At 47.1% G+C, this 25,373-nt stretch overlaps 1 protein-coding gene across 4 annotated transcripts in view; it reads left to right on the top strand.

Moving 5' to 3' along the window:
- The first annotated feature begins 14,070 nt into the window (after window positions 1-14,070).
- LOC118005050 (cytochrome P450 4F3) overlaps window positions 14,071-25,373 on the top strand; it is a 25,256-nt gene continuing 13,953 nt past the window's right edge. The window contains exons 1-7 of one of the 4 annotated variants that reach the window (XM_034996751.1): window positions 14,071-14,167; window positions 14,527-14,725; window positions 18,783-18,927; window positions 20,032-20,085; window positions 20,179-20,306; window positions 23,669-23,790; window positions 24,547-24,817. In XM_034996751.1, the coding sequence (XP_034852642.1) occupies window positions 14,528-14,725; window positions 18,783-18,927; window positions 20,032-20,085; window positions 20,179-20,306; window positions 23,669-23,790; window positions 24,547-24,817 (918 nt within the window). In that variant the 5' untranslated portion in view covers window positions 14,071-14,167; window position 14,527. Of the gene's footprint in view, window positions 14,195-14,526; window positions 14,726-16,556; window positions 16,702-18,782; window positions 18,928-20,031; window positions 20,086-20,178; window positions 20,307-23,668; window positions 23,791-24,546; window positions 24,818-25,373 lie in introns of all 4 variants that reach the window. The other 3 variants (XM_034996753.1, XM_034996752.1, XM_034996754.1) reach the window with 3 other exon arrangements.

Here is a 25,373-nt window from a genome sequence, read left to right as displayed (position 1 = left end):
GGAGATTGCATAAGCAAGCATGTGCAACATCACTGAGTCAATATCTGGTAAGCATCAGTACTCAGTGAGGGTTAATTTGTTCCCTTCTGTCATCTTTTTGCATCACGTTCTGAAATTTAAAAAGCTTTAGTCACAAAAGTTAAATTTAAGTATTGGTAAATGTGGCAACCTTCTGTTGAAGAAAACTAACATTAGAAGACCCAGTTGTAAATATCCATAGTTACCTCGGAGAAACTCCAAGGGCCTTTGATGGCAAGCTGGTCTTGAAGCTAGGAACTAAAAAAAAAAAAAAAAAAGATTTTTTTCCCCCTCGAGAGGCATGAAACTGCCTTCATTTTTGCCTAAATGTTTCAAGAGGTGGAGATCATGTGCATCTCAATAGTGAGGTGGGGGGTTGAACCGCTTCCTTCGACACCTGGAACAGTGGCTGCCCCTGGACTCCTTCCTCTCAGGCTGTAGGAGCACCCCCCTGGGGTACAGTGTCTAGGACCTCAAAACCTTTCTGAGGCCCACAGATTGGGGGCCCTGGAGGCTTACAGATTGCAAAATATGAAGGAAACATTGCAACATGAAATGAATAAATATTTAATATATTGTAAGCTGAAAATCACATGTGTTTTTCTTTGCCGAGTTCTTAACTAAAATATTGTTCGTCTTCCCAAAATGATATGTCTTCATAGGAGAAAGCACAAAGAAGAAAACGTAAGAAATAAAAATCATTTTTATATCCATAATTCACACATGTCAAAATAATCACAGTTCATATTTTCTCACATATACGTCCAGCTCTTATTTATATATATAATCTTTATACAAGTAAAACAATGTATTTACATCTAAATGTATTATATTTACATGTAATCTTCTGTTTAAAAATGCTGTTTTTGGGCGCCTGGGTGGCTCAGATGGTTAAGCGTCTGCCTTCGGCTCAGGTCATGATCCCAGGGTCCTGGGATCGAGTCCCACATCGGGCTCCCCGCTCAGCGGGGAGCCTGCTTCTCCCTCTGACCCTCTCTCCTCTCATGCTGTTTCTCTCTCGCTCGATCTCTAAAAAAATAAATAAAATCTTAAAAAAAAAAAATAAAATAAAAATAAAAATGCTGTTTTACTGGCTAATAAGCACATGAAAAAATGCAACATCATTGGTCATCAGGGAAATGCAAAGCAATGCTTCATGTGATACCACTTCATACCCACGAGGATAGCAAGAGTCTGAAAAAGGGAAAATAAGAGGTCTGGTGAAGATGTGGTGTAGTTGGAACACTGACCCATTACTGGTGGGAACGTAAAATGGTGCAGCCCCTGTGCAAAACATTCGGTGTGTCCCCAATAAATTAGACATAGAACTATCATATGAGGCACTGATCCCACGCCTAGGTATATACCCCAAAGAATTGAAAACAGGTGTTCAAACAAAAGCTTGTACACAAGTTCATTGTGGCACTATTCACAACTGTCAAAAGTTGGATATTTGGGAAATAATCCGAATATCCATGATCAGATGAATGGATAAACAAAACGTGGTATATCCATAACAAGGATTTTACTGGATTATAAAAAGTAATGAAGCGTTGATACATGTTACAACATGGATGAACTTTGAAAGCATGATACTGAGTGAAATGTCACATATTGTAAAATTCCATTATATGCAATATATGTCCAGGATAGGAAGATCTATAGCTATGGAAAGCAGATTGGTGGTTGCCAAGGCTGAGGGGTGGGAGGGGGAACTGGAGGGTGACTGTACAGGGTAGGAGGTCTCCTTTTTGGGTGATGAAGTGCTCTGGACCTAGTTAGAGGTGGTGGTTGCACAACACTGTGAACGTACTAAATGCATGAAATTGTACACTTTATAATGTTTACATGGTGAATTTTATGTTATGTGCATTTTACCTCAACAACAAAGGATTCAATATTTTAACATATATATTTTTTGTTAATCTGGGTTTTTCATATAATAATATATTGTGAACATCTTTCCATGACATTGAATCATCTTTCCATGACATAAAATCATCATTTTGGAGTCTTTAAAATCCCTAAGTATTAAGTTTCAAGCCACTTTTAATTTTTTTAAATGGCATTATATTAGAAAATAATTTAAAATTTTGTTTCGGGGCGGCACGTGGGTGGCTCAGTCGGTTGAGTGTCCGACTCTTGATTTTAGCTCAGGTCATGATCTCAGGGTCGTGGGATCAAGCCCCTGATGGGCTCCCTGCTTAGCGGGGAGTTTGCTTGACATTCTCTCTCTCCTTCTTCCTCCACCCCTCCTCCTACTCATGTGCTCTCTCTAAATAAGTAAATAAATAAAATCTTAAAAAAATAAAATTTTGTCTTGCTTTGCACGAATTCTCTTCATGCACATTGATGGCTTGAGCTATCACTATCAATTATAAATTGAGTTACTCTCAAATAACTTTTTTCTTTTTTTTTTTTAAAGATTTTATTTATTTATTCATAAGAGACAGAGACAGAGAGAGAGGCAGAGGGAGAAGCAGACTTCTTGCTGAGCAGGGAGCCGGATGCGGGACTCGATCCCAGGACCCCGGGATCATGACCTGAGCCGAAGGTAGACGCTGAACCATCTGAGCCACCCAGGCGCCCCAAATAACTTTTTTCAAAAAATAATTAATAGACTTTATTGTTAGTACATTTTATTTTTATTTTTTTAAAAATTTATTTATTTTAGAGAGACAGAGTGAGAGAGTGGGGGAGGGGCAGAGGGAAAGAGAAACTCAAGCAGACTCTGCACTGAGTGCAGAGCCCAATATGGGGCTCGATCTCACCACCCAGAGATCAGACCTGAGTGAAACCAAGAGTCAGATGCTTAACTGACTGTGCCACCCTGTTTTATTTATTTATTTTTTAAAGTAGGCTCCACGCCGGGCATGGAGTCCAGTGCGGGGCTTGAACTCAAGACCCTGAGATCAAGACCTGAGCTGAGATCAAGATTTGGATGCTTAACTGACTGAGCCACCCAGGCACTGCTGTACAGTTTTAGTTTTACAGAATAATTGAGCACAATAATATAGTTCCGTATAGTTCCATATACCCCTCCAACCCCAACACCCGATACATAATTTGCCCTCAATCAAAGAACTTTTGGTATTGAAATTTTATTTATATATAGTAATAGATACACCTACAGTTGAGTAAGATGTGGGTGTAGTTAAACACCTTTCATAGAAAACGAATGGCCTGGCAACACCACACACTGATGTTTTTGGTCCTATTAACAGTGGTACACCACCGAGAAGGGAGAAGGTAATACTTCAGCTCCCCAGGTAAACACTGATTTCATCCTCACACCAGTCCTATGGGTTGGAGAGATTAACTCACTTGCTCAAGGTCACTCAGTAAATGATGGAGTGGGGGTGAATTTGATCAGCTTGGCTTCAGAGGGGCATCTTAACCTACAAGGGAAGTGATTTTCAAGGTGTGTCTCAGCCCTTGATGCCTCAGATCACCTGGGAACCACTCCAGCCTCACTACATGAGATTCTTTGACAGTGACTAAATTTTTAAATGGAGTATTTTTGGCAGGGAATATATTCACTCATGTAAAAAAATTGCACAGTGAAAAATAATGGTCCTCTGTCCTTCATTTCCCTGGTTTCTTCATCTTTAGGTAAATACGTTTACTTCTCACATCTCTTCATAGTACATTTAAACAAATAATATATGTGCTTAGTTACCCTTTGCCTCATCTTAAAATTATATATAATTTACAAAAGTGAAATTTGTGCTATTTGGTATACAGGTTTAAGTTTTGGCAAATGCCTGAGTTGTGTGGCCACCATTACCCACGGTCGCTCTTGGGAGTCAGAAATCTCCTTTTTTTTTTTTTTTTTACGATTTTATTTATTATTTGCGAGAGAGAGAGAATGAGAGACAGAGAGCATGAGAGGGAGGAGGGTCAGAGGGAGAAGCAGACTCCCTGCCGAGCAGGGAGCCCGATGCGGGACTTGATCCAGGGACTCCAGGATCATGACCCGAGCCGAAGGCAGTCGCTTAACCAACTGAGCCACCCAGGTGCCCCCAGAAATCTCCTTTGACTCACACACACCACCACCCACTAATCTATATCCCCCACCTCCAGAGTCTGGCTTCTTTCGCTTAACACGATGCATCTGAGATGCATCCATGTTGCTGTATCAGTATTTTGCTTCTTTTCATTGCTAAGCAATATTCTATCATAGGGATAAGCCAGTTGAAAAACATATGGATTGTTTCTAATTTGGGGCAATTATGAAAAAAACTACTATGAATATTTGCGTGCAAGTGTTCATTGCTCCTGGAGTGGGATGGTTGGGCCATCTTATACGTGTACATTTGACATTAAAAGAAATGATCACGCTGTTTCCAGAGTGTCCGGCATTTTAAACTACAATCAGTAATGCATGAGGGTTCTAATTGTACCACATACTCACTGGCACTTGGTATTGTCAGTTCTTCCCCCAGCCGTCTTTTTTTTAAATAATTTTTAAAAATGTTTTATTTATTTATTCATGAGAGTCAGAGAGAGAGAGAGAGAGAGAGAGAGAGGCAGAGGCAGAGGCAGAGGCAGAGGGAGAGGCAGGTTTCCCGCTGAGCAGGGAGCCCGATGCGGGACTCGATCCCAGGACCCTGGGATCATGACCTGAGCCGAAGGCAGATGCTCAACCATCTGAGCCACCCAGGTGCCCCTCCCCCAGCCATCCTTATGAGTGTGTGATATTTCACTGTGGTTTTAGTTTGCGTTTTTTAAATGATTAATGATGGTTGGACATTTTTTCACGTGCCTATTTGCCATCCATTTACTTTCTTTGGTGAAATGCCTGCTTGAATCTTTTGCCTGTTAATTTTCCTTGTGCTGTCTGCCTTCTTGTTTTTGGATTTTGAGATTCTTTATGTATTCTGCATGTAAGTCCTTTGTCAGGTGTATGATTTGCAAGTCTTTTTTCCTAGGGTGTTGTTGACCTTCTCATTATCTAAATTTCTTTCACAGAGCAAACATTTTTTAAATAAAGTACTAGGTAGCAATATTTTCATTTTATGGATTATGCTTATGGTGTATATAAGAACTATTTTGTCTGACTCAAGATAACAAAGATTCTCTTCTATTTTTCCTTCTAAAAGTTTTAGATTTTACATAATTTAGTTCTATGATCCATATTAAGTTAAATTTTGTGTAAAGTGTGAGGTATGAGTTCACTTTTTTCTTTTCTTTTTCTTTATTTTGCATGTGGATGTCTAGTTGTTCCAGTACCGTTTATTGAAGACTATCCTTTGTGCATTGACTTGCCTTGCATGTTTTTTAAAAAATCAATTGACCAAATTTGGGTGGGTCTACTTCTGGACTCTATTCTCTTTCACTGATTTGTCTAATCTTTGGCCAATACCACACTGTCATGGTTATTGCTGTTTTATAGTACGTCTTGAAAGGGATAATGTGAATCCTTCCATTATATTTACGTTTTTAAAAAGTTTTTGGCCATTCTAAGTCTTTTGCATTTTCATGTAAATTTTATAATCAGCTTATCTATTCCTACAAAAAGTCCTGCTGGGATTAGGGTTATGATTTCTTCAAATCTATAAATCAATTTGAAGAGAATTAATATCTTAATAATATTGAGTCTTCTAGTCCATGAATATAGTTTATCTCTCCATTAATTTGGGTCTTCTAGGGTTTCTTTCATCAGTGTTTTAGAGTTTGCATCTCAGAGATCTGGAACATATTTTGTTAGATTTATACCTTGAGTATTTCACTTACTCTGGTGTATAATATTTTTAAAAATGGTATATGAAAATAGTTTTTCCAATTGTTTTCCAGTTTTACTGCTACCATAAGCAGATTTGGTATACTTTTTCTGTAAAGGATCATATAGTAAACATTTTAGGCTTTGCACATCCCATTCAGGATCTCTCCCTTCTCTTGCTTCTTCTCCTTTTACAATCCTTTTAAAATATAAAAACACTTCTTGGGGCGCCTGGGTGGCTCAGTCATTAAGCATCTGCCTTCAGCTCAGATGATGATCCCGGAGTCCTGGGGTTGAGCCCCGCATTGGGCTCCCTGCTCAGCGGGGAGTCTGCTTCTCCCTCTCCCTCTGTTGCTCCTCTTGCTTGTGCTTTCTTTCTCTCTATCGCTCTCTCAATAAATAAAAGCTTTAAAGAACAAATTTTAAAATATAAAAACACTTCTTATAGACCATAAAAAAAAACAGGCCACAGGCCAGATTTGATCCATGGGCCGTGGTTTGCTGACCCTTGGAATACAGAAATAGAACTTCTACGTTCTGTATTCTACATAGAATATATTCTGTATAGATTTTTGTATATTGATCATGAATCCTGAACCTTATTGGATAATTCCCATTGGAATACAAATAATGCTGTTATTTCATCAATCTTAAAAAGTCCCTTCCCTTGATCCATTTTCTCACCAGCTGATGCACCATTTCTTTCCTCCACACCCTTCAAAGTGTGATCTATCCTTGTAGTGTTAGTATCTCTTCTCTCACTACAAACAGGCTTTGGCTAAGGACCGTGATGGTGAGTGAATGAGAGATGCGGAGGAAAGGCATGAAGCTCATGGGTCCCAGGACTCTGCTGCACCTGTGTGTGTAATTCTAAAGGACACTCACTACTATGGGTCTCCTTCCTCTCCTGAGTGCGTCGGACGCGCCCTCTGCTGGTCAGTTTGGGGACAACAGACTCTAAGGCATCTGGTCTCCATTAGTTCAATATGCGGGCGTCTGGGTGACTGTGTGTGTGTCTGCTTTAAGTGTATGTGTGACTGTGTATGCGTTCAGCTACTGTGTGTACACATGTGTGAGTGTGTGTGTATGTGAATGTATGCATGTAATTGGGTGTATGCGTGTGAATATGTGTGCATATGTGTTTGTGTGTGCATGTGTATAATTGTGTGTGCACGTGTGGGTGCATAGGCGTTTGTATGTGACTCTGTGTGCATGTGTAAGGGTGTGACTGCATGTCTTAAAGTCACTAAACCCTGTAACTGTCAGGGACCTAGATGGCTAAGTAAGCGTGAGTTTTTTGTTTTTTGTTTTTGTTTTTAAGATTTATTTATTTGAGAGAGAGAAAACGTGCGGTGTGCGGGGCGGGGAGGGGAGGCAGAAAGAATCCAAGCAGACTCCGCACTGTGCGCAGAGCCCAAGGCGGGCTGGATCCCAGGACCCTGAGACCATGACCTGGGCTGAAACCAAGAGTCGGAAGCTCAACTGACTGCGCCACGCAGGCGCCCCTAAGCGTGAGTGTAAGAAGGAGCCCTTTGCAAAGGTATGGGCAGGGCCAAGGGAAATTTCCCATCAGGGTTAGTTCAGTGTCCTGGGGGTAGCAAGAGCTGAGAGCTGCCATCAGCCCCAGGTCCATGGGGCCAGAAGTAGCTAGCTATTCCTGGAATCCAGAGGGCTTCGCTGTCATGGAAAGCGCTGTCATGCAAAGTCTCTCCTTTGGCAGATAATGGATGTCATTTTTCTAATATCCTCTGATTGCCTGCAGGTGCATGCTGGTGCATGCCACTGACCCAGCACCATTTCCTTATTTGGCCCAGAGAGGCTGCAGGTAGGTGACCAAAGACTCCTATTGTACTGCAGGGTCTTGACCAGGGTGTGTGTCTGCTCCACATGCCTCCCCAGACGGGGGTTCACTCAGCTCCTCTGCACCAGGGTGGCCCCCTTGCCTGCTGGTTAGGCAGACATCAGGATGGGGGGCGAAATCCTGCCTCTTTCCTTGCAAGCTCTACTGCTTTTATTGTGATGTTTTTGGGGTCCCCCTTCCATTGGCTGTTGTATGAGAAATGCCCTTTTACGCTCCACGGGGATGATCTCTGTTGACAGCAACCCACTCGGCCCGAGTGGTGGGGGTGGTCTGACTACTTTTCAGAGCTGGCACCATCCAAAAACTCCTGTCCAGGGGAAGTTGAAGCCAACAATCGTGGGGCCTCAGGACTTTCCTGAAGTTTCCCTTCAGCCTTATTTTTCCAAATCCAGCTTCTTTGCTCTCCTGGTACTTCTGACAAGAAGCTGGCAACTCCAACTTATGGATCTGACCCTTGCCATGCTTCAGGGGCTGGTTGGGTTTCCTGATCTTTATTATGGTAACTGAAATGTAACAACTATTTCCAGCTTGAGTATTGGGCCAGATTTCACCACCATGAATCTCCAGCAGGACTGGTTCTGAGTGAAATTGCCTCACTGTCTTTGTTTATCTCAGCATGTCTGAGGAAGGAAGGAAGAATGACATAGTTTTTAGGCCAATTGATTACCCCACTCTGTGCTGGGTCTTTACGGTCCTGGTATGGTTTTAGGGGTGGGGAGTGATGTTTATTTGCTGTTCACTCCTCCATGTCATCCAGGTTTCTGCACAGAGGTCACCTCCACAGGGCAGCCCTTCCTGATTGCCCCTTGGTCACTTGCTAGCATGTCTCACTGTGTTAATTTCCTTCATTACCACCACCATCTGACTCGGTCTTATTTCCTGTTGGCTTCTCCCATCAGACCTGAGCACCACTCTCCAGAGACCTCATTTGTCTTGTTCATCCCAGGTCCAGGGTCTTAGCACCGTGCCTGGTACAGAGTGGGTGCTCAAGTGCAGTTTGTTGTGGAAGAATGAACCACCTGGGAGGTATAAGTCCCCCTCTCCATTTTACTGAGGAGGGCATGAAGCTCAGAGAGGGCAAGTGACTTGACTAAGGTCACACAGCCAGTGAGGAGCAGGGCTGGGATCAGAACTCTGTTGTGCTGAATCCAGAAGTGTTCCTTCCCAGTGGCCAAGGAAAGGAAAAGAGGGAGTTCAGCCACCAGGCAGCCTGCATGCTTGCTCTACAGAGACCCCAGTCTGACTCCTAGGAGGTGTGTCTTCATGGTGACACAAAAGAAAAACTGCTCATCTGTTTTGTGCACCAACTACGTGCCGTGCCCCCCAACCCCAGTGTGCCAAATCCTTATTTCTTTTAAAACTGGTGTTTCAGTGATAAAAATTATAGCAGCACAGTGTGGAAGACAAAAAAACATTAGAGTCAAGTAGCAAGTTAAAAAGATAAAGACTCTCATCTATTTCCTCCAATTCCACTGTGATGTGTGGGTTCTTCTGGAATTTTTTCAATGCATATGCAAACATGTGCACACACAGACCCATACGCACATTCATAAGTTTTATATGTAGATGGGACCATTACTCATATGTCAATTTTTTTTGTTGAGATATAACTGACATGTAACATTATATTAGTTTCAGATGTACACATGATTTAATATTTGTGTATATTGCAAAATGATCACCAGAATAAGTCTAGTTAACATCCATCATCACACATAGTTACAGGATTTTTTTTCCAATGTGATGAGAACATTTTAAAAAAGATTTATTTATTATTTTAGAGATATTTATTTATTTGAGAGAGAGAGAGAGAGAGAATGAGAATGCTGGGGGGCGCAGAGGGAGAGGGACAAGCAACCCTGTGCTGAGCACAGAGCCTGACACAGGGCTGGAAATCTCACGACCCCGAGATCATGACCTGAGCCAAAATTACGAGTCAGTCGCCCACCTAGGGAGCCTATTATTTATTTATTTTAGGAAGAGAGCGAGCAGGGGAGGGGCAGAGGGAAAGGGTGAGGGAGAGAAGCAGACTCCCTGCAAAATCCAGAGCCCGACACCAGACCCATGAGATCACGACCTGAGCCAAAAGAGTCCGATGCTCAACCAACCAAGCCCCCCAGGCACCCCTAGAGATGAAACTTTTAAGATTTACTCTCAGCAACTTTCAAATACACAATCCAGTGTTATTAACTATAGTCATGAAGCTATGCATCCCTAGGACTGACTTATTTCATAATTGGAAGTTTGTACCTTTTCACCCCCTTCACCCATTTCACCCACTCCCTACACCTTGCCTCTGGCAACCATCAATGTGTCCTCTGTTTCTATGAGTTCATTTATTTTTTAAAGATTCCATATAAGTGAGATCATACGGTATTGATCTTTCTCTGTCCGGCTTATTTCACTGGGCATAATGACCTCAAGGTCCATCGGTCCATCCATGTTGTCACAAATGGAAAAATTTCCTTTGCATATCACTTCGAAAGGTACTTTCCCCTCCTCTTTCTGACCTGTCTGATAGAATGCTTGCAATGCTCTGTGATGTTTTATCAAGCCCACTTTACAGATATGAAGACTGAGGCTGGGAAGGCTGGCAGTCTGTGCCCAAAGCTGGTGACTCACAGAGTGACTGCTACCTCTGGTCTGACAGATGCTTGCCCACTGCCCGGCTCTCGGTGGGAGTGGAAGGATCAGCCTCTGCCTCTCAGTGTGTGGCCGTCTTCCCTCCAGCACTGGCTAGGGGGACATTCCATAAGCCAAATTGTGTGATTCAGCAAGTGAGACATGCTTTGTTGGGCGAGAAACACTGGGGACGCCCCAGCCTCCTCTGGCTCAGAGCAGAAAGACACCACCTGAGACTTCCTGCCTCAGGAATCAGGGGGAGCTCTGGTCTGATAGACTCTCCCTTTGTGATGCTGCAGAGACCTGCTGGGGTTTTAGTCCTTGGCATGGATGGTGAAAGGTCAACACCTACTTAGGGCTTCAATATGGGGCCAGATTTTGCTGCCTACCTGGGCCTTGGTCAATTGTGTGATCTTGCCTGTTGATGCTCTTAGCCCCAGTGTCAAAAGAACAAGGACCCACTTGCTTTTTTGTGCAGCATGGGTATCTCCCACACCACGCTTGCCCTTGGTGACTTGCCTCCTTCTTTCAGATCTCATTTCACCCTGATGCCTGGCCTAAGGTGGGACCCCTACCCCTTGCACATCACTTATCACTGATATGTTCTTGATCATTTATTTGATCACTGCCCTTCTCCCCACAAGGTGTGAGCCCCTTGACAGCAGGGACTGGGTCTGCTGTGCTCATTGCTGCATCCCCAGTGCCTAAAATATGCCGAACACATGAGAGATGTTCAGTAAACTAACAGTTGTGTGGACAGCCTCTGGAGTTTAGATTTTTCTCCTTATTTTATAAGTGAAAAAAGAAAAAAAAGACAACGCTGGGAATCAGAGAAGTGAAGTCTTTCCCCTCCCCCCTTCCCTGCAGAATCTGGACTCAGAGGTCTTAAAGCAACGTTTCTGAAAACTTGAAGGCATGCACACAGTTTTCCTGAGGTTCTACTTAGATGCAGTTTGGAGTCAATATTTCCGAGTAGCGGTGCAAGATTCTGAATTTCCTGCCAGCTCTCAGGTGATACCTATGGTGGAGGTCTGAGGGCCACACCGAGTAGCCAATCCTTAGAGCTCATGGCTGCAAACCTTTCTTTCATCCCCAGATATTCAATGAGCATTGACTATGTGCCAGGCTTTGTTGTCAACTGTGCTGTCATATTTACCTAATCAGCTGTGGGGCTGGAGCAAGCTGGTTCCCCTATCTGAATCTCTGGTTCCTCTTCTGTAAAAACGAGCACATGAACGTGATACTGCAGGGCTGTTGGATAATTACACAGCAACAACAGTAGCAATAACAGTGACTGGCATTTATTAAGCCCTTCCTCTGTCCTATGTGTTTCATGTGCATTGTCTTCTAAAATTATTCCTGCTACCTCCGGAGATGGTGCTAATGAAATGCCCATGTGTAGATGCAAGGAACTTGGTCTGGCGGTTCAGGGCACCCAGGGTGAAGTGGGGATGCCTGGTGCATGGCCTGGCTCCACCAGCTGTAGGACTTTGGGCAAGTCACTCAAAGAGATTTCAGCCTCAGCTTTGTCGTCTGTAAAATGAGTGGAGGAAAGTGGTGAATATAACTACAGGGCTTAAAACAAGACCGTGGCTCATGTGGGCAAATGCCATTCCTGCTGTAGCTGCCTGCCCATTCTTGGCACACAGTAGGTCCCCAGTGAGCTGAGCCCCTGTGGGCACTGGGGGCTCTTTCTCTTGTGTGTCCAGGATCCTGCCTGGATAATTGTACTCTGGCCATGCCCCCTGACCAATATGTGGATGGACTGCCAGCAGGGGAAGTCTGCCTCCATGGAGAGGGAGGAAAAGCAGGGCAGGTGAGGGCTTTAGGACTAGTCACCTGAACCCCCTAGCCCATGGGAGTTGGGAGGGGGAAGTTTGGGGTCTCACCAACACCCTACCAGTGTCAGGAGGACTCTTTCCCCATCCGCATCAGTAGCTTTGCCAGGAGCCCATTCCCTCACGTCTTCTCACCTAAGACCACCCCATAGGCAATTCTGGACAGGACCAAGGATGGGGCCCAGAGAGGAGCACTAGATCCGTTGGTTGATGCATCCTGGTTGTGAGAGGATAATCTACCGGGCAATATGAGTGTCTCAAGGGTTCTCCCTCTGGGTCACCACATTGCCTGAGATTCCACCATAGAGGTGTCCCTGGATTCACAGGCATTGTCCCTTACGAACAGCGTGGAGCCGCATGACAATGGGGAAAGGCTTGGGCTTGAGAGTATGACAGACCTGGTTTCCTTCCAGCTCTGCAACTTGGGCTAGAGGCTTGCCCTCTCTGAGCCTCAGATTTCTCTTCTGTGAAATAGGTATCTTCCCTCATGTGGATTTCATCTCCTGGGTCTCTCTGCCTGATCCTAGGGCACTGGCCTGGAGAGGTGGGGGGGGGGGTTGTGATGAATTATTTCATTGCAAAACATCTGTCACACAGTAGGTTTACTTTGTGTAGAGCACCTGGCACACAGAAGGAACATTTTTTGCACAATACCTGGCACACTCAGTGGACATGCTTTATATGGAGCCCGTAGCACATAGTAGGCACTCTTTATGTAGTATGTCTGGCACTCAGTAGGTATGCTTTATGTAGAACACCTGTCATACTGTAGTCAGATTTATGTAGAGTACACAGCAAATTGCAGGTACACTTATGTAGAGTACCTGACACACAGTAGGCATGTTTCATGTAAAGTACTTTGCACAGAGTAGGCTCACTTTCTGCAAAGCACCTGACACATAGTAGATGTGCTGTATGAGGGTACCTGGCACACAGTAAGTGTGCTTTAGGTGAAGTACCTAGCACTTAGGAGGCATGCCTGAGGGAGGGTACCCAGTGCACAGTAGGCATGCTTTGGGTAGAACACCTGGCATACACAGGATTTGTGGAGAGTACCTGGCACACAGTGGGTGCACTTTATATAGTATACCTGGCACATTGTAAGCACACTTCATGTAGAGTTCCCAACACACTGTAGGCATATTTTTTGAGGTGCCCAGCACACAGTAGAACAAATACCGGCTTCCAGCCCTTTCTCTTCAGTCTGTCTTTTTGGAGGCTTCTGATCCTTTCCACCGTCCTGTGGAACTGTCTTCTGCCCTAATCTCAGGCCCTCATCTGACCCCCTATTTCCCAGATGGCAAGACTGAGCCCACAGGGGGCTGACACAGCCCACAGACACAGCCGGGGTGGGGGGCAGAACTCCATGCAGGGTCTCCCAGCTCTGCTTCCTCTGTCTGGGCCCCGCCCTCTCCTGGCCCCTGGCCCCTGCAGGCTTACCTCCTCACCCCCCAGGTGCCCTCTTCAGATTGGACCCCTTATCCCCTGAATCTGATGCAGGTAATCCCCAGCCAGGCCCGTTTCTTTGCTCCTGCCCCCAGCTGTCATGTCTCAACTGAAGCTCTGGGCTGCTTGGAGGCAGGACTTGAACTCCTGACGGCGTGTGCAGTCCAGAAGCCAGAGGCTTCCTGATTCTGTGCTGAAAAATGGTGCAGGCCACCCTCTTGACTCACACATTGAGGGGAAACCCAGAGATGTATTGGGAGGAGGCTGGCCTGATCCTGTTCCCATGGCACCTGAACTCTCAAGTTGAAGCTTTTACCTGCTGCACCCCAGCTTTGAAAGGGCAGGGAGACTGTTAACTTGGGGGCCCAGAGTCACCTTTGCCCATCCCTCAACTCACCCCCCCCACCCCATGTGGGAGGTGCTGAGTTCTGAGGATCCAGAGCCTAAACTATCTTGATAATGCTCAAGTCCCCCTCCCCCACCCACCATTTGGCCCACTGCCAAGTGGGGAGGATGTAAGAAGGCGGGCAGGGATTGGATGGCTTAGCCTGGCCCCTAGCAGCCTTGTCCCCTAGGTCAGGGGCCAGAGGCAAAGACTTCCCAATAGGAGAGGAGAGGAGAGGAGAGGAGGTTGTGTGGCTAAGCTGCTCCTGACTGAAGGTACCAGGCTGGGTGTCCTGGCACCAGGTGGGGAAGGATGCTGCTCAGGGTTGGGGGGGGGGGGGGCTCCAGTAAGCAGCTGTCCTAGGGTAAGGGGGCTACCAGTGGGTGGTTAACTATCTCTCGCTCTGTGTCTCCTTTTCTCCCTCTCCCTCTGCCTCTTCCTCTGGAATTCTCCCAATCCTCCTCCCCCTTTGACCCCCCTCATTTGCCCAGTTCCCCGTGCTCACCTTCCCTGCCCTCCCTGTCCCTGTTCCTCCCATCCTGGGCCCCCCCCCCCTTTGTGAGCAGTCCAGGGAGCTCACTTTCTGCCCCACAGCTGGGTCTCAGGAGCTCCCCCTCTGTCCCCTGTGCCCCAGGATGTCACAGTGGAGCTTGTCCTGGCTGGGCATGGGGCAGCTGGCTGCCTCCCCGTGGCTGCTCCTGTTGCTGGCCGGGGCCACCTGGCTGCTGGCCCGCGTCCTGGCCTGGAGCCACCGCTTGCATGACATCTGCTGCCGCCTCCGGTGTTTCCCGCAGCCCCCAAAACGGAGCTGGTTTTGGGGTCACGTGGGCCTGGTGAGTGTGGGTGGGACATGGTCTGGGGTATCAGGGTGGATGGACTTCCTGAGGGGCCCGGGGTGGGGATCAGGGGTTGGGCTGGGGTGTGGGTCAGGGGAGAAGCAGGGAGGCTAGTGGAGCCCCTCTTTACTCACTCACTCTTCCACTCTGCCGTCCCAGGCCATTTGCACATCTTTGTCCTCCCACCTTTAGCCTGTTTTGGATCCACTTCCTGCCTCTCTTCCCCACATTAATGTCCCCCTGAGGGGTTCCTGTGGCAGGCTGCACAGGCACAGTCCCCGGGGGTTCCCAGGGCCCATGGCTATCCTGGAGACCTTCTCAGGGGCGCTATCCAGGGTCCACTCCCTGCCTGGCCCATTCCCTTCTGTCTGCTCACTTGTCTGCAGGAATTAGCTATGACCTCCCTACCCCAGCCCACAGGGGTCTAGCTTCCCACCCACACCCCTTCCCAGGACAGCTTCCTCTCAGCTTCCTCTTCCCTGCTAAGATATCCCAATGGGCCCATTACACAACCTGAATAAAGTTAACCAGTCACTTCCCCTTGCGAAAGCTTTCTTTCACTCCTCTCTTGCACCCCAGTTATTGACTTTTACTGTGGGTCTGCTCATGTTTAATTAAAGAGTTAATTGTTCAATTACTTATCTTCCACCTTTCCAACTAGATATTTGCTCTGGGGAGCAGACACTAGAGTGCCCAGCCCAGGGGCTGGCATACAGCAGACACTCAAATTAAGTGTTCGATTACATAGGTGGTAAACTTGTGCTCACCTGCCATGGTCAAGGCCAAAGGATGAGCAGCTAGCTCCTCCCATCCCCAGGCAGGCTGACGGATGGGCCCAGCTCACCGTAACTGCCCAGGATGAGGACCACGGCTGGGTGAAGGACTTCCTGTGATTTTACTGCTTATTATAGTTAAGGTCGGAACGGGGGCATTCCCGAGGCTCATTGTGAAGGTTGCCTTAGATTCTGGGCCTTGGAATGTTCTTAACAAACCCTGGGGGTAGCAGGAATGTTATCAAGTTACTGCTCCCACTCCCCCTCCATGGCTTGGCCATGGAGACTGGTCTGGGTCACTCTTCTCCTGTCTGGAGCGCCTGGGAGTATTTGTCAGGCCAGCATGGGGCATCCTAGAGGGATGGAGAGGGACTGGAGAGGATGCGTCCCCAGGAGCTAACCATGCCATTTCTCCATTTGGGGCATGTGGCCTGGTTTCCTCATTTGTAAAGGGCACAACTGATCAGAGTCCATAGGTTCAGGGAAGATAGATAGGAAGAGATAGATAGATAGATAGATAGATAGATAGATAGATAGATAGACAGACAGGATGCTCTATGCACAACCTGGCAGGGTAGGGACTCATATGTGGGAGCTGCCCTCTTGACTGATGAGCAGAGTTCACATCTGTCCCCTGGGGTCTGCCAGGGTTGGAAGGTCTGCTGATCCTTCACCATGTGAGGAACCGGCCAGGACATGATAGGGTGTGGGAATGAGCCCCAGTAGAAGTCCTGAGGCCACCCTGCTGACCACAAACCTTCCTCATGGGCACCTCCCTGAGGTTGGAACCACTCCCAGGAGAAGAAAAATCTGACTTCTCAAGCCATGGTTGGCCTCTCTGTGGGCAGAGAGCATGTCTTCTCCCTGTGACCTAGGATGCACCCATGGGATGTGGAGAGGCCTCCAGGACCCTCCTGTCCGCAGAGGGAAGGAGCAGGAGGAAGCAGAGATTCCCTCCATCCGTGCAGAATTTGGATACCCTGTGCACTGTAGAGGCTGCAAGGGGACCTGCTGTGGCTCCTTCTGGGGAGGTGACGACCCCTGTTTCCTTGTAGGTCCCCCCCACGGAGCAGGGCTTGAGGGTCCTAACTCGGCTGGTGGCCACGTACACCCAGGGGTTTAAGTTGTGGATGGGCCCCACCATGCCCCTGGTCATTTCTTGCCACCCTGACATGGTCCGGAGTGTCACCGGTGCTTCAGGTACTCATGCAGAGCTTGTGGTGGTGGGCACCTTGACATAACCCAGGGCTTTCAATCTCCTCATCTCCAAGCTTCCCTGCAGCCCCTGCAGGTCCCTGGCCCCTCCTCCCCTCTTCTCTCTCAGCATCTTCCTCTTCCCTTCTTATATTCTCCAACCCCCTTCTCATCCTCTCCTCCCTCCACTGCTGTCTGCTCTCCTGCCCCCACCCTGGTGCTCTCGGCACCACTGGGGCCCCAAGAGGTCTCATTCCAATGTTCTGTCCTGGAGGAACCCCCAATCTTGAGGAGATGGATCTAGACAGAGAAATCCCCAAACTGGTGAGGTAAGGAATTGGCCAGAAGGAGATGGCTGTGGCAGCCCAGAGGAGAATCAAGGCCTCTGTTTGGGGCAGGCTGGAAGACTTCCTGGTGGAGGAGTTACTGGACCCGGGTCTGGGACAAGACCAAAATTTTTTTAAAAGCAGAGGGCAGAGTGATGTTGTGGACATCCATAGCATCTGAGGTCCCCTGCTGGGCCTGGTCTCGCTCTCACCCATCCCCAGGGCCAGAGCAATGAGGGTTGGCAGCTGGTGGAGTACCTGGGCTACTATTTCTGTGATATCCACAGACATTCTGGTGGGTTGGTTGTCCACTGCAGCTTGTCCACTGCAGGTTCATTGCCCTCCTGCTCCAGGCCCCAGGAATCTCCCTGAGGAGAGCCCACCCGAGCCTGGCTCCCTTCCCTTGTCTTCTGCTTCTTCCACCTCCAGACAGACCAGGCTGAGCAGGGAAATGAGCAGCATCTGACAGAGACCTTGGCTTTGACACCCAAATTCTGGGTGAGCAGGGAAGATCCCCCAGCTCTCTCTGGCTGCCAAGGTCTCTTTCAGTTGTGAGTGGTGGAAACTCAACCCTGTATGGTCTAATCAAAGAAAGGACATCTATTTACAGTGAAGTCCAGGGATGTTGTCTTCAGGTATGGCTGGATCCAGGTCTCAAACAACATCATCAAAATCTGTCTTCATTTTTTTTTTTTTTTGGGGGGGGGTTCTGTTTTGCACTGTGGTGGCTTCATTCTCATTCTTGTAAAGATGAGTCCCAGAAGCTCAACCCCTGTGGAAAAGTCAGCTGATTCCCAACAGTTCCAGGAAAAGTTGCAGAATTCCCTTTAATTTTCCTGGCCTGCACCCCAGGGTCAATTTTTAATTAATTACTTATAAAAGATTTTATTTATTTATTTATTTATTTATTTATTTATTTATTTATTTATTAAGATTTTATTTATTTATTTGAGAGAGAGAATGAGATAAAGAGAGCATGAGATGGGGAAGGGTCAGAGGGAGAAGCAGACTCCCTGCTGAGCAAGGAGCCCGATGTGGGACTCGATCCTGGGACTCCAGGATCATGACCTGAACCGAAGGCAGTCGCTTAACCAACGGAGCCACCCAGGTGCCCAGATTTTATTTATTTATTTGAGAGAGAGAGAGAGAGAGACTGCACGAACTGGTGGGAGGGGCAGGGGGAGATGGTGAAGCAGACTCCCTACTGAGCAGGAAACCTGATGTGGGACTCATTCCCAGCACCCCAGCATCATGACCTGAGCCAAGGGCAGATGCTCAACTGACTGAGCCACCTAGGTGCCCCAATTTTTCATTTAATCACTGTGGATCTGACTGCCTGGTTTTGGCAAGCATAGGTTCTCAAAGCTATTATTTTGGGACTCAAAGCAGTTCAGTGGCTAAGAACAGAGGCTCTGGGTTCAGACAGACCTGGGCTTAGATCTCAAGAATGTACTCAGTACCTGGGAGATTGTAGGCAAGTGACTTCATCATTCAGAGTCTCAGTTCTCTTATCTGGAAAATGAGGTTAGAAGAGAAGCCAGGTGAACGTGGTGTTTGGGATCCCAAATGGGGAAAGACCCTTTTTGTTTTTGTAATCATGGGACCCCAGTTGTCATATGGATGGTCTGGGGAGGGATCCCAGGAGGAGGCTGGGCTGCTGGAGGGGATTCATGAGGCTCAGGTCGGTCTTGCCCTGCATGTCCTTCTATCCCATGGCCACCTAGAAAGAGTGTGAATTGGGTCCTCTTTGTTCCTCTCCAGATTCAGAGCTCAGAGGAAGGTCTTCTGTACACACAGGACCTGGCAAGGACCTATGGGGATGTGTGCTGCTGGTGGGTGGGTCCCTGGCATGCAGTTATCCGCATCTTCCACCCCACCTGCATCAAGCCTGTGCTCTTTGCTCCAGGTAGACACACCATGGCCACGGCTTACTCACTGCTGAGGTCTTTGTGCTGCTTCCAGCTTGGCTGGTGGCCCAGTTGCAGATGGGGGGGGGGGATGGGTTGTGGCAGAGATGCCACTGTCTCCGTCTCACCTGGACCCCCCTGCCAGACCTGCAGTCATGTGTGCTCACGCCTAGGGTGTGATTGTGCAATGTCTGCTGGGTGGGATTGTCTGGTCACATTTATGTTTCCACCTGCCTTCTGGTTACAGCTGGTATACATCATGCTTGATTATACATGGTATATAGTTATACCTGAGATCAAGTGAAGATGCCTTTAGTCATGTCTGGGGCTTGTCTGTGGCCAGGGATATTTGAGGCATGTGTGGGGTCTGTCTGGTTTTTGTCTGAGATGCCATTTGAGATGTCCGGTTCTCCTGTAGGTCATGTTTGGGCCATGTTTGGGGTTTGTCTGAGGTCAGCGACCCAGAGTCCTGAGAAGTGCTGAGGGCTTATGTGAGTCTGTCCAGGGCAGGTCTTAGGATATGTCTGTGTCATACCTAGTCCACAGCTGTGGCATTAGTGGGTCATATTTAAGTCCTGTCTGGACCATCTGTGGGTCACACTGAGGTTTTGTCAGGTTGTTTTTGGGTCCATGTCAGAGCATGTTGCATCCTATCAGTGTGTGTTATGCATGTTGTTTCATGTCAGGACATAGCCCCAACACATGGTGGGGCCATGTCAACTGTTGCAGGAGAGGTCAGGGGGCTCTGGGACAGATGAGGTGTCCTACTTTCCTGTAAAGGCATTTTGTGGAGTGCTGATTTGCGTTTGGGTGTTTTGAACATGCTGGACCAGGTAGGAGCCATGTCAAGGTGTGTTGGGGTGTGTTGTGTCATGTTAGGGTGCATCTAAGTACATCTAAGTGTGTCTGCAGGCTCTGCCTTTGCTCTGCTCTGTGCTGCGGCCTGGTCTGGTCTCCCCTCACCTCCTCACTCCTCTCTGCTTCCTTTGCCATTGTTTCCATTCCTTTTATGCTGGGCTTGGAGGGGGTATGCAGACCCCTGGTGGGAGCTTCTACCCCCCCAAACCCAAAGTGCATCTCCTGATGGTCCTTATTCATGTCAGCTGCCATTGCGCCTAAGGACATGGTCTTCTACAGCTTCCTGAAGCCCTGGCTGGGTGAGTAACTGTGGGTAAAGGGGACTGGGGACAACCTTGGGGGCCCAGGGAAAGGCACTGCTCTTGTCCACTCCTCCTGGCTGCCTCTATTAGGGGATGGGCTTCTGCTGAGTGCTGGTGACAAATGGAGCAGCCACCGCCACATGCTGACACCTGCCTTCCACTTCAACATCCTGAAGCTCTATATGAAGATTTTCAATGATAGCGTGAATGTCATGCATGTGAGTCTCTTGAACCCAGGGTCCCAGCTGAAGCCTTGGGGGTGATGGGGGCTCTGTGACGTCTTGTCTGGAATACTGGCTCTTCTAGGTTAGCTTTGGGGCCATTGCTCTAGCTCTCTGAGTCTCAATTTTCTCAGCTGTAAAATGGGAATAATGGTCCCCATGTTGCAGGGTGGTAAAGATAATGTAATATAGTCATGTTCCTGGCACATAGAAGGTGCTCAGAAGGTGTTAGTTTCTCTGTTTTCCTTGCAAAGGAGCCTTGGAACCTGAGACACAGTTGAATGTATGAACATCACACAGTAGTTATTTCTGAATTAATGAACCTCTTCCAAAATCACTGGTCCCAAACAATTGAGGTTTATTATTGCTACCAAGTCTGTGAGTCAGTTGGCTGGGTCTTCTGGATATGGATGGGGTCACATGTACCTCTGATCAGCTGTGGGTCATGTATATACTTTGCAGAACTGGCCTCACATGTTTGGGCTTGGCTGGCTGCAGGCTGATCTAGAGGGGTCTCAACTTTCTTTAATGTGATTCTCTCCCTCCAGAAGGCATTTCAGGTTTGTTCACATGGCTGAGGCAGGGTTCCAAGAGACTGAGAGGAAGCTTCAATGCCTCTTGAGATCTAGGTGTAGGGTTTTTTCACCATGGTCTCTTGATCAAAGCAAGGCAATAGGCCAGTATAGAATCCAAACGTAGTGAGAGAGGCTCCACCTCTTAATGGCAGTTGCTGAAAAATCACATTGCAGAGGGTATGGATATAGAGAAGTGAAGAAATGGAGGTGTAGGTTTTGTAAAGTGCCTGGGATTTTTTTCATACTTGCAAGCTGAGGAGTGAGATTGTTATTGTTTTGTGGATTCTGTCAGAAGACAGGAGACTCTTGTGTCAGAGACAAAGGACAGTTTATTACTCATGGTACAACAAGCACACAGGCTTCTTGATTTGCATTCTTTCTCTAAGTCGCCAAATCCAATGAGGGTAACACAGGTGGGCTTCAATGCTTATGCAGTATGTTGCATGACAGGGTAGGGGTACAAGGTTTAGGGACTCTGTGACTTTTTAGACATTAGAAGCAAGCCTGACATTTGTCCAGGGGGAAACATTACCTTATCCCTAAAGGTGTTTGCTGCAAACACAACTCTGAGAAATGGCTCAAGTATAGAACATTAGGGCCTTGCATTTTGGGGGACATACCAGCAAGAATGTGCAGCTCATAGTGAAACAAAAGCAAAAATGAACTTTTGGGACTTCATCAAGATAAAAAGCTTCTGCACAGCAAAGGAAACAGTCAACAAAACAAAGAGGCAACCCACAGAATGGGAGAAGATATTTGCAAATGTCACTACAGATAAAGAGCTGGTATCCAAAATCTATAAAGAACTTCTCAAACTCAACACCCAAAAAACAAATAATCAAGTCAAAAAATGGGCAGAAGATATGAAAAGACACTTCTCTGAAGAAGACATACAAATGGCTAACAGACACATGAAAAAATGTTCATCATCATTAGCCATCAGGGAAATTCAAATCAAAACCACATTGAGATACCACCTTACACCAGTTAGAATGGCAAAAATGGACAGGGAAAGAAACAACAAATGTTGGAGAGGTTGTGGAGAAAGGGGAATCCTCTTAGACTGTTGGTGGGAATGCAAGTTGGTATGGCTACTTTGGAAAACAGTGTGGAGGTTCCTCAAAAATTTAAAAATAGAGCTACAGTATGACCCAGCAATTGCACTACAGGGTATTTACCCCAAAGACACAGATGTAGTGAAAAAAAGGGCCCTATGCACCCCAATGTTCATAGCAGCAATGTCTGCAATAGCCAAACTGTGGAAAGAGCCGAGATGCCCTTCAACAGATGAATGGATAAAGATGTGGTCCATATATACAATGGCATATTACTCAGCCATCAGAAAGGATGAATACCCAACTTTTACATCAACATGGATGGGACTGGAGGAGATTATGCTAAGTGAAATAAGTCAAGCAGAGAAAGTCAATTATCATATGGTTTCACTTATTTGTGGAACATAAGGAATAGCATGGAGGACATTAGGAGAAGGAAGGGAAAAATGAAGGGGAGGGGGAAATTGGAGGGAGAGATGAAGCATGAGAGACTATGGACTCTGAGAAACAAACAGGGTTTTAGAGGGGAGGGGGGAGGGGGGATTGGTTAGCCCAGTGATGAGTATTAATAGGAATGCACGTACTGCATGGAGCACTGGGTGTTATACGAAAACAATGGATCGTGGATCACCACATCAAAAACTAATGATGTGGGGCGCCTGGGTGGCTCAGTCGTTAAGCGTCTGCCTTCAGCTCAGGTCATGATCCCAGAGTCCTGGGATCGAGCCCCGCATCGGGCTCCCTGCTCGGCGGGAAGCCTGCTTCTTCCTCTCCCCCTCCCTCTGCTTGTGTTCCCTCTCTCGCTTTGTCTCTGTCAAATGAATAAATAAAAAAATCTTTAAAAAAAAAACCAAAAAAACCCTAATGATGTATTGTATGGTCACTAACATAACATAAAAAAAAAAAAAAAAAAAAAAGAATGTGCAGCTCAGTGACCACGGGCTACCTCTCTCAAAAAGGAGACTTTTTCTTTTTTTTTAAAAAAAGATTTTATTTATTTATTTGACAGAGAAAGAGACAGCGAGAGAGGGAACAGAAGCAGGGGGAGTGGGAGAGGGAGAAACAGGCTTCCTGCTGAGCAGGGAGCCCGATGGGGGACTGGATCCCATGACATGACCTGAACCGAAGGCAGATGCTTAACGACTGAGCCACCCAGGCGCTCCCAAAAGGAGACTTTTTCTTAATTTATAACAATGAAAATGATGAAAGCTAACATTAAGCACTTATTATTGCTAGAAACTATGTGCACATTCCATAACATATGGTGTCTCATTTGATTTTCACAACTCTATAAGGTAGAGATAATCTTGTCCATTATAGGTGATAAAAATGAGGTTCAGAGAGGTTAGGGAGCTTGCCCACGTTCACACAGCTACCACGTGAGCTAATAAGTGGAGCTGGGATTTCATCCTGGTTTATTTGACACCACAGCAAGTCATCTTAACTGTTACTGAAGCTTTGGCAGGTGGAGCCCAGAGAGGGCAATGAGGTGACCAAGGGCACACAGAGTATAGGAGGCAGAGCCAGAATTTGAACCCAGGTCTCCTGACTCCCAGCCATGGGGTCTTAATAGTAACAGCTTCTACTTCTACCCAAGCCTGGTCCTCCTTGGGGATGGGTGCTGGGGCCAGGAGGCTGGGTCTGGGGGATTCCATCTTGGTGGTTGGTGTTGAGGAGGGCTTCAGGGGAGGCAGGTTCCAGACCCTGCTCTGCTTCCTTCTCTTCCCAGGCCAAGTGGAAACGCCTGGTGTCAGAGGGCAGCACCCATCTGAACATGTTTGAACACATCAGCCTCATGACCCTGGACAGTCTGCAGAAATGTGTCTTCAGTTTTGACAGCAATTGCCAGGAGTGAGTCTCTGCCCTGGGCATGAGAACATAAGGGAGTGGATGGGTAAGGGAGGACTGGTCAGCATAATCAGAGGGGACTTCCTGGAGGAGATGGATCAGAGCTAGACATTGAACGACAAGGAAGGGAAAGAGAAAGAGTGATCCTTTCAGGTAGGTAGAAATGTTTGATAAAGGCCATGGGGCCACAATGAGCAAAGCATGTGCCACAGTGAGGAGTCACCTTAGGAATGAGGTTGGAGGGTTTGGCAGGGGCTGTATCTTAAGGACATTCAAAATCCAGACAAAGGCATATGAACTTTATCCTGAGGTTTCCAGGGAGGCATGGAAGGTGGTTGAGCAGTTGAGGGTCATGGTCAAAGCTGTTCTTGGACATCTGACTCTAGAGAAGACCAATCACTGTGTAGATGGTGGATGGTATTGACATTGAATGCAAGACTAGGGAGGGGCCTGGGTCCATTGACCAAAGGGGAGAAGATAAAGTCTGAATTCCATGGAGAAGGAGGAGGAAAGCATAATGTCCCAGCTGGGATAGGGTGCCTGGGGCATAGGGGCAGCTCATAGAAATGGGAATCAGGGAGAGAAGAAATTCTGGAGAGTCACATCTCCTGGATCATCCCCACCATGTACCTGTGGGGTCATCTGTTCTCAGATACTCAGTTTTCTGATGGGAGGTAGCTCCCAGCTTCTGGTGGGAGGCATTTTCTCAGTCTTCAGGTGAGCTAAGCTGTTGCCCCCCTTCATGTCCCCATCCTGCAGGAAGCCTAGTGAATATATTGCTGCCATCTTAGAGCTCAGTGCCCTTGTGGCAAAACGGCACCAACAGATCCTCGTGCACAGGGACTTCCTGTACTACCTCACTCCAGATGGACAGCGCTTCCGCAGAGCCTGCCGCCTGGTGCACAACTTCACAGCTGCTGTCATCCAGGAGCGGCGCCGCACTCTCCCTGATCAGGGTGTTGATGACTTCCTCAAGGCCAAGGCTAAGACCAAGACTTTGGACTTCATTGATGTCCTCCTGCTGACCAAGGTGGGTTTCTCTGGGATCTGAATTCAAGAGGTAGAATGGACTTTGATTTCAAATTTCAGATTGAAGAACTGAGACTTGATTCAGAGGGCACTGGGGAGCCATGGAAGGTGCTGAGGAAGAGAGGGATGGATTAGGGATATGTTTTAGAGATGACTATGTGGAATGCAGCCTGCAGGGGACTGCTATGTCTGAAACTGGGAAGGGCCTGAGATTTTATTCTACTTAATATGGTAGTCTAGTGTGTGTGTGTGTGTGTGTGTGTGTGTGTGCATGTGTGTGTTTATTTACATACAAGAACCTAGATCAGAGAAGCCCATTTATTGCTCACAGAAGTAAGGGTAGCCAGAGTAAAATTGTAGGTGTGATTCCCCATTCTAAAATTCTTCTGAGAGCTACATGATGCTTTTATCTGTACATGCAACCATGCTTCCATCACAGGAGAGGTAACTCTACATTATGAATCTTGGAACTTATGAAGGACTGCTGACAAATCTGCCCCTTCTTATTCTGAGAGAGAGAGAGAGAGAGAGAGAGAGAGAGAGAGAGAGAGAGAGAG

The sequence above is a fragment of the Mirounga leonina genome, unplaced genomic scaffold (assembly GCF_011800145.1).
Source record: "Mirounga leonina isolate KUSES-001 unplaced genomic scaffold, KU_Mleo_1.0 Mir_94, whole genome shotgun sequence".
In the NCBI taxonomy this organism is placed as follows: domain Eukaryota; kingdom Metazoa; phylum Chordata; class Mammalia; order Carnivora; family Phocidae; genus Mirounga; species Mirounga leonina.
Note: the sequence above shows the minus strand (reverse complement) of the source record. Positions and strands in the feature narration are given on the sequence as shown.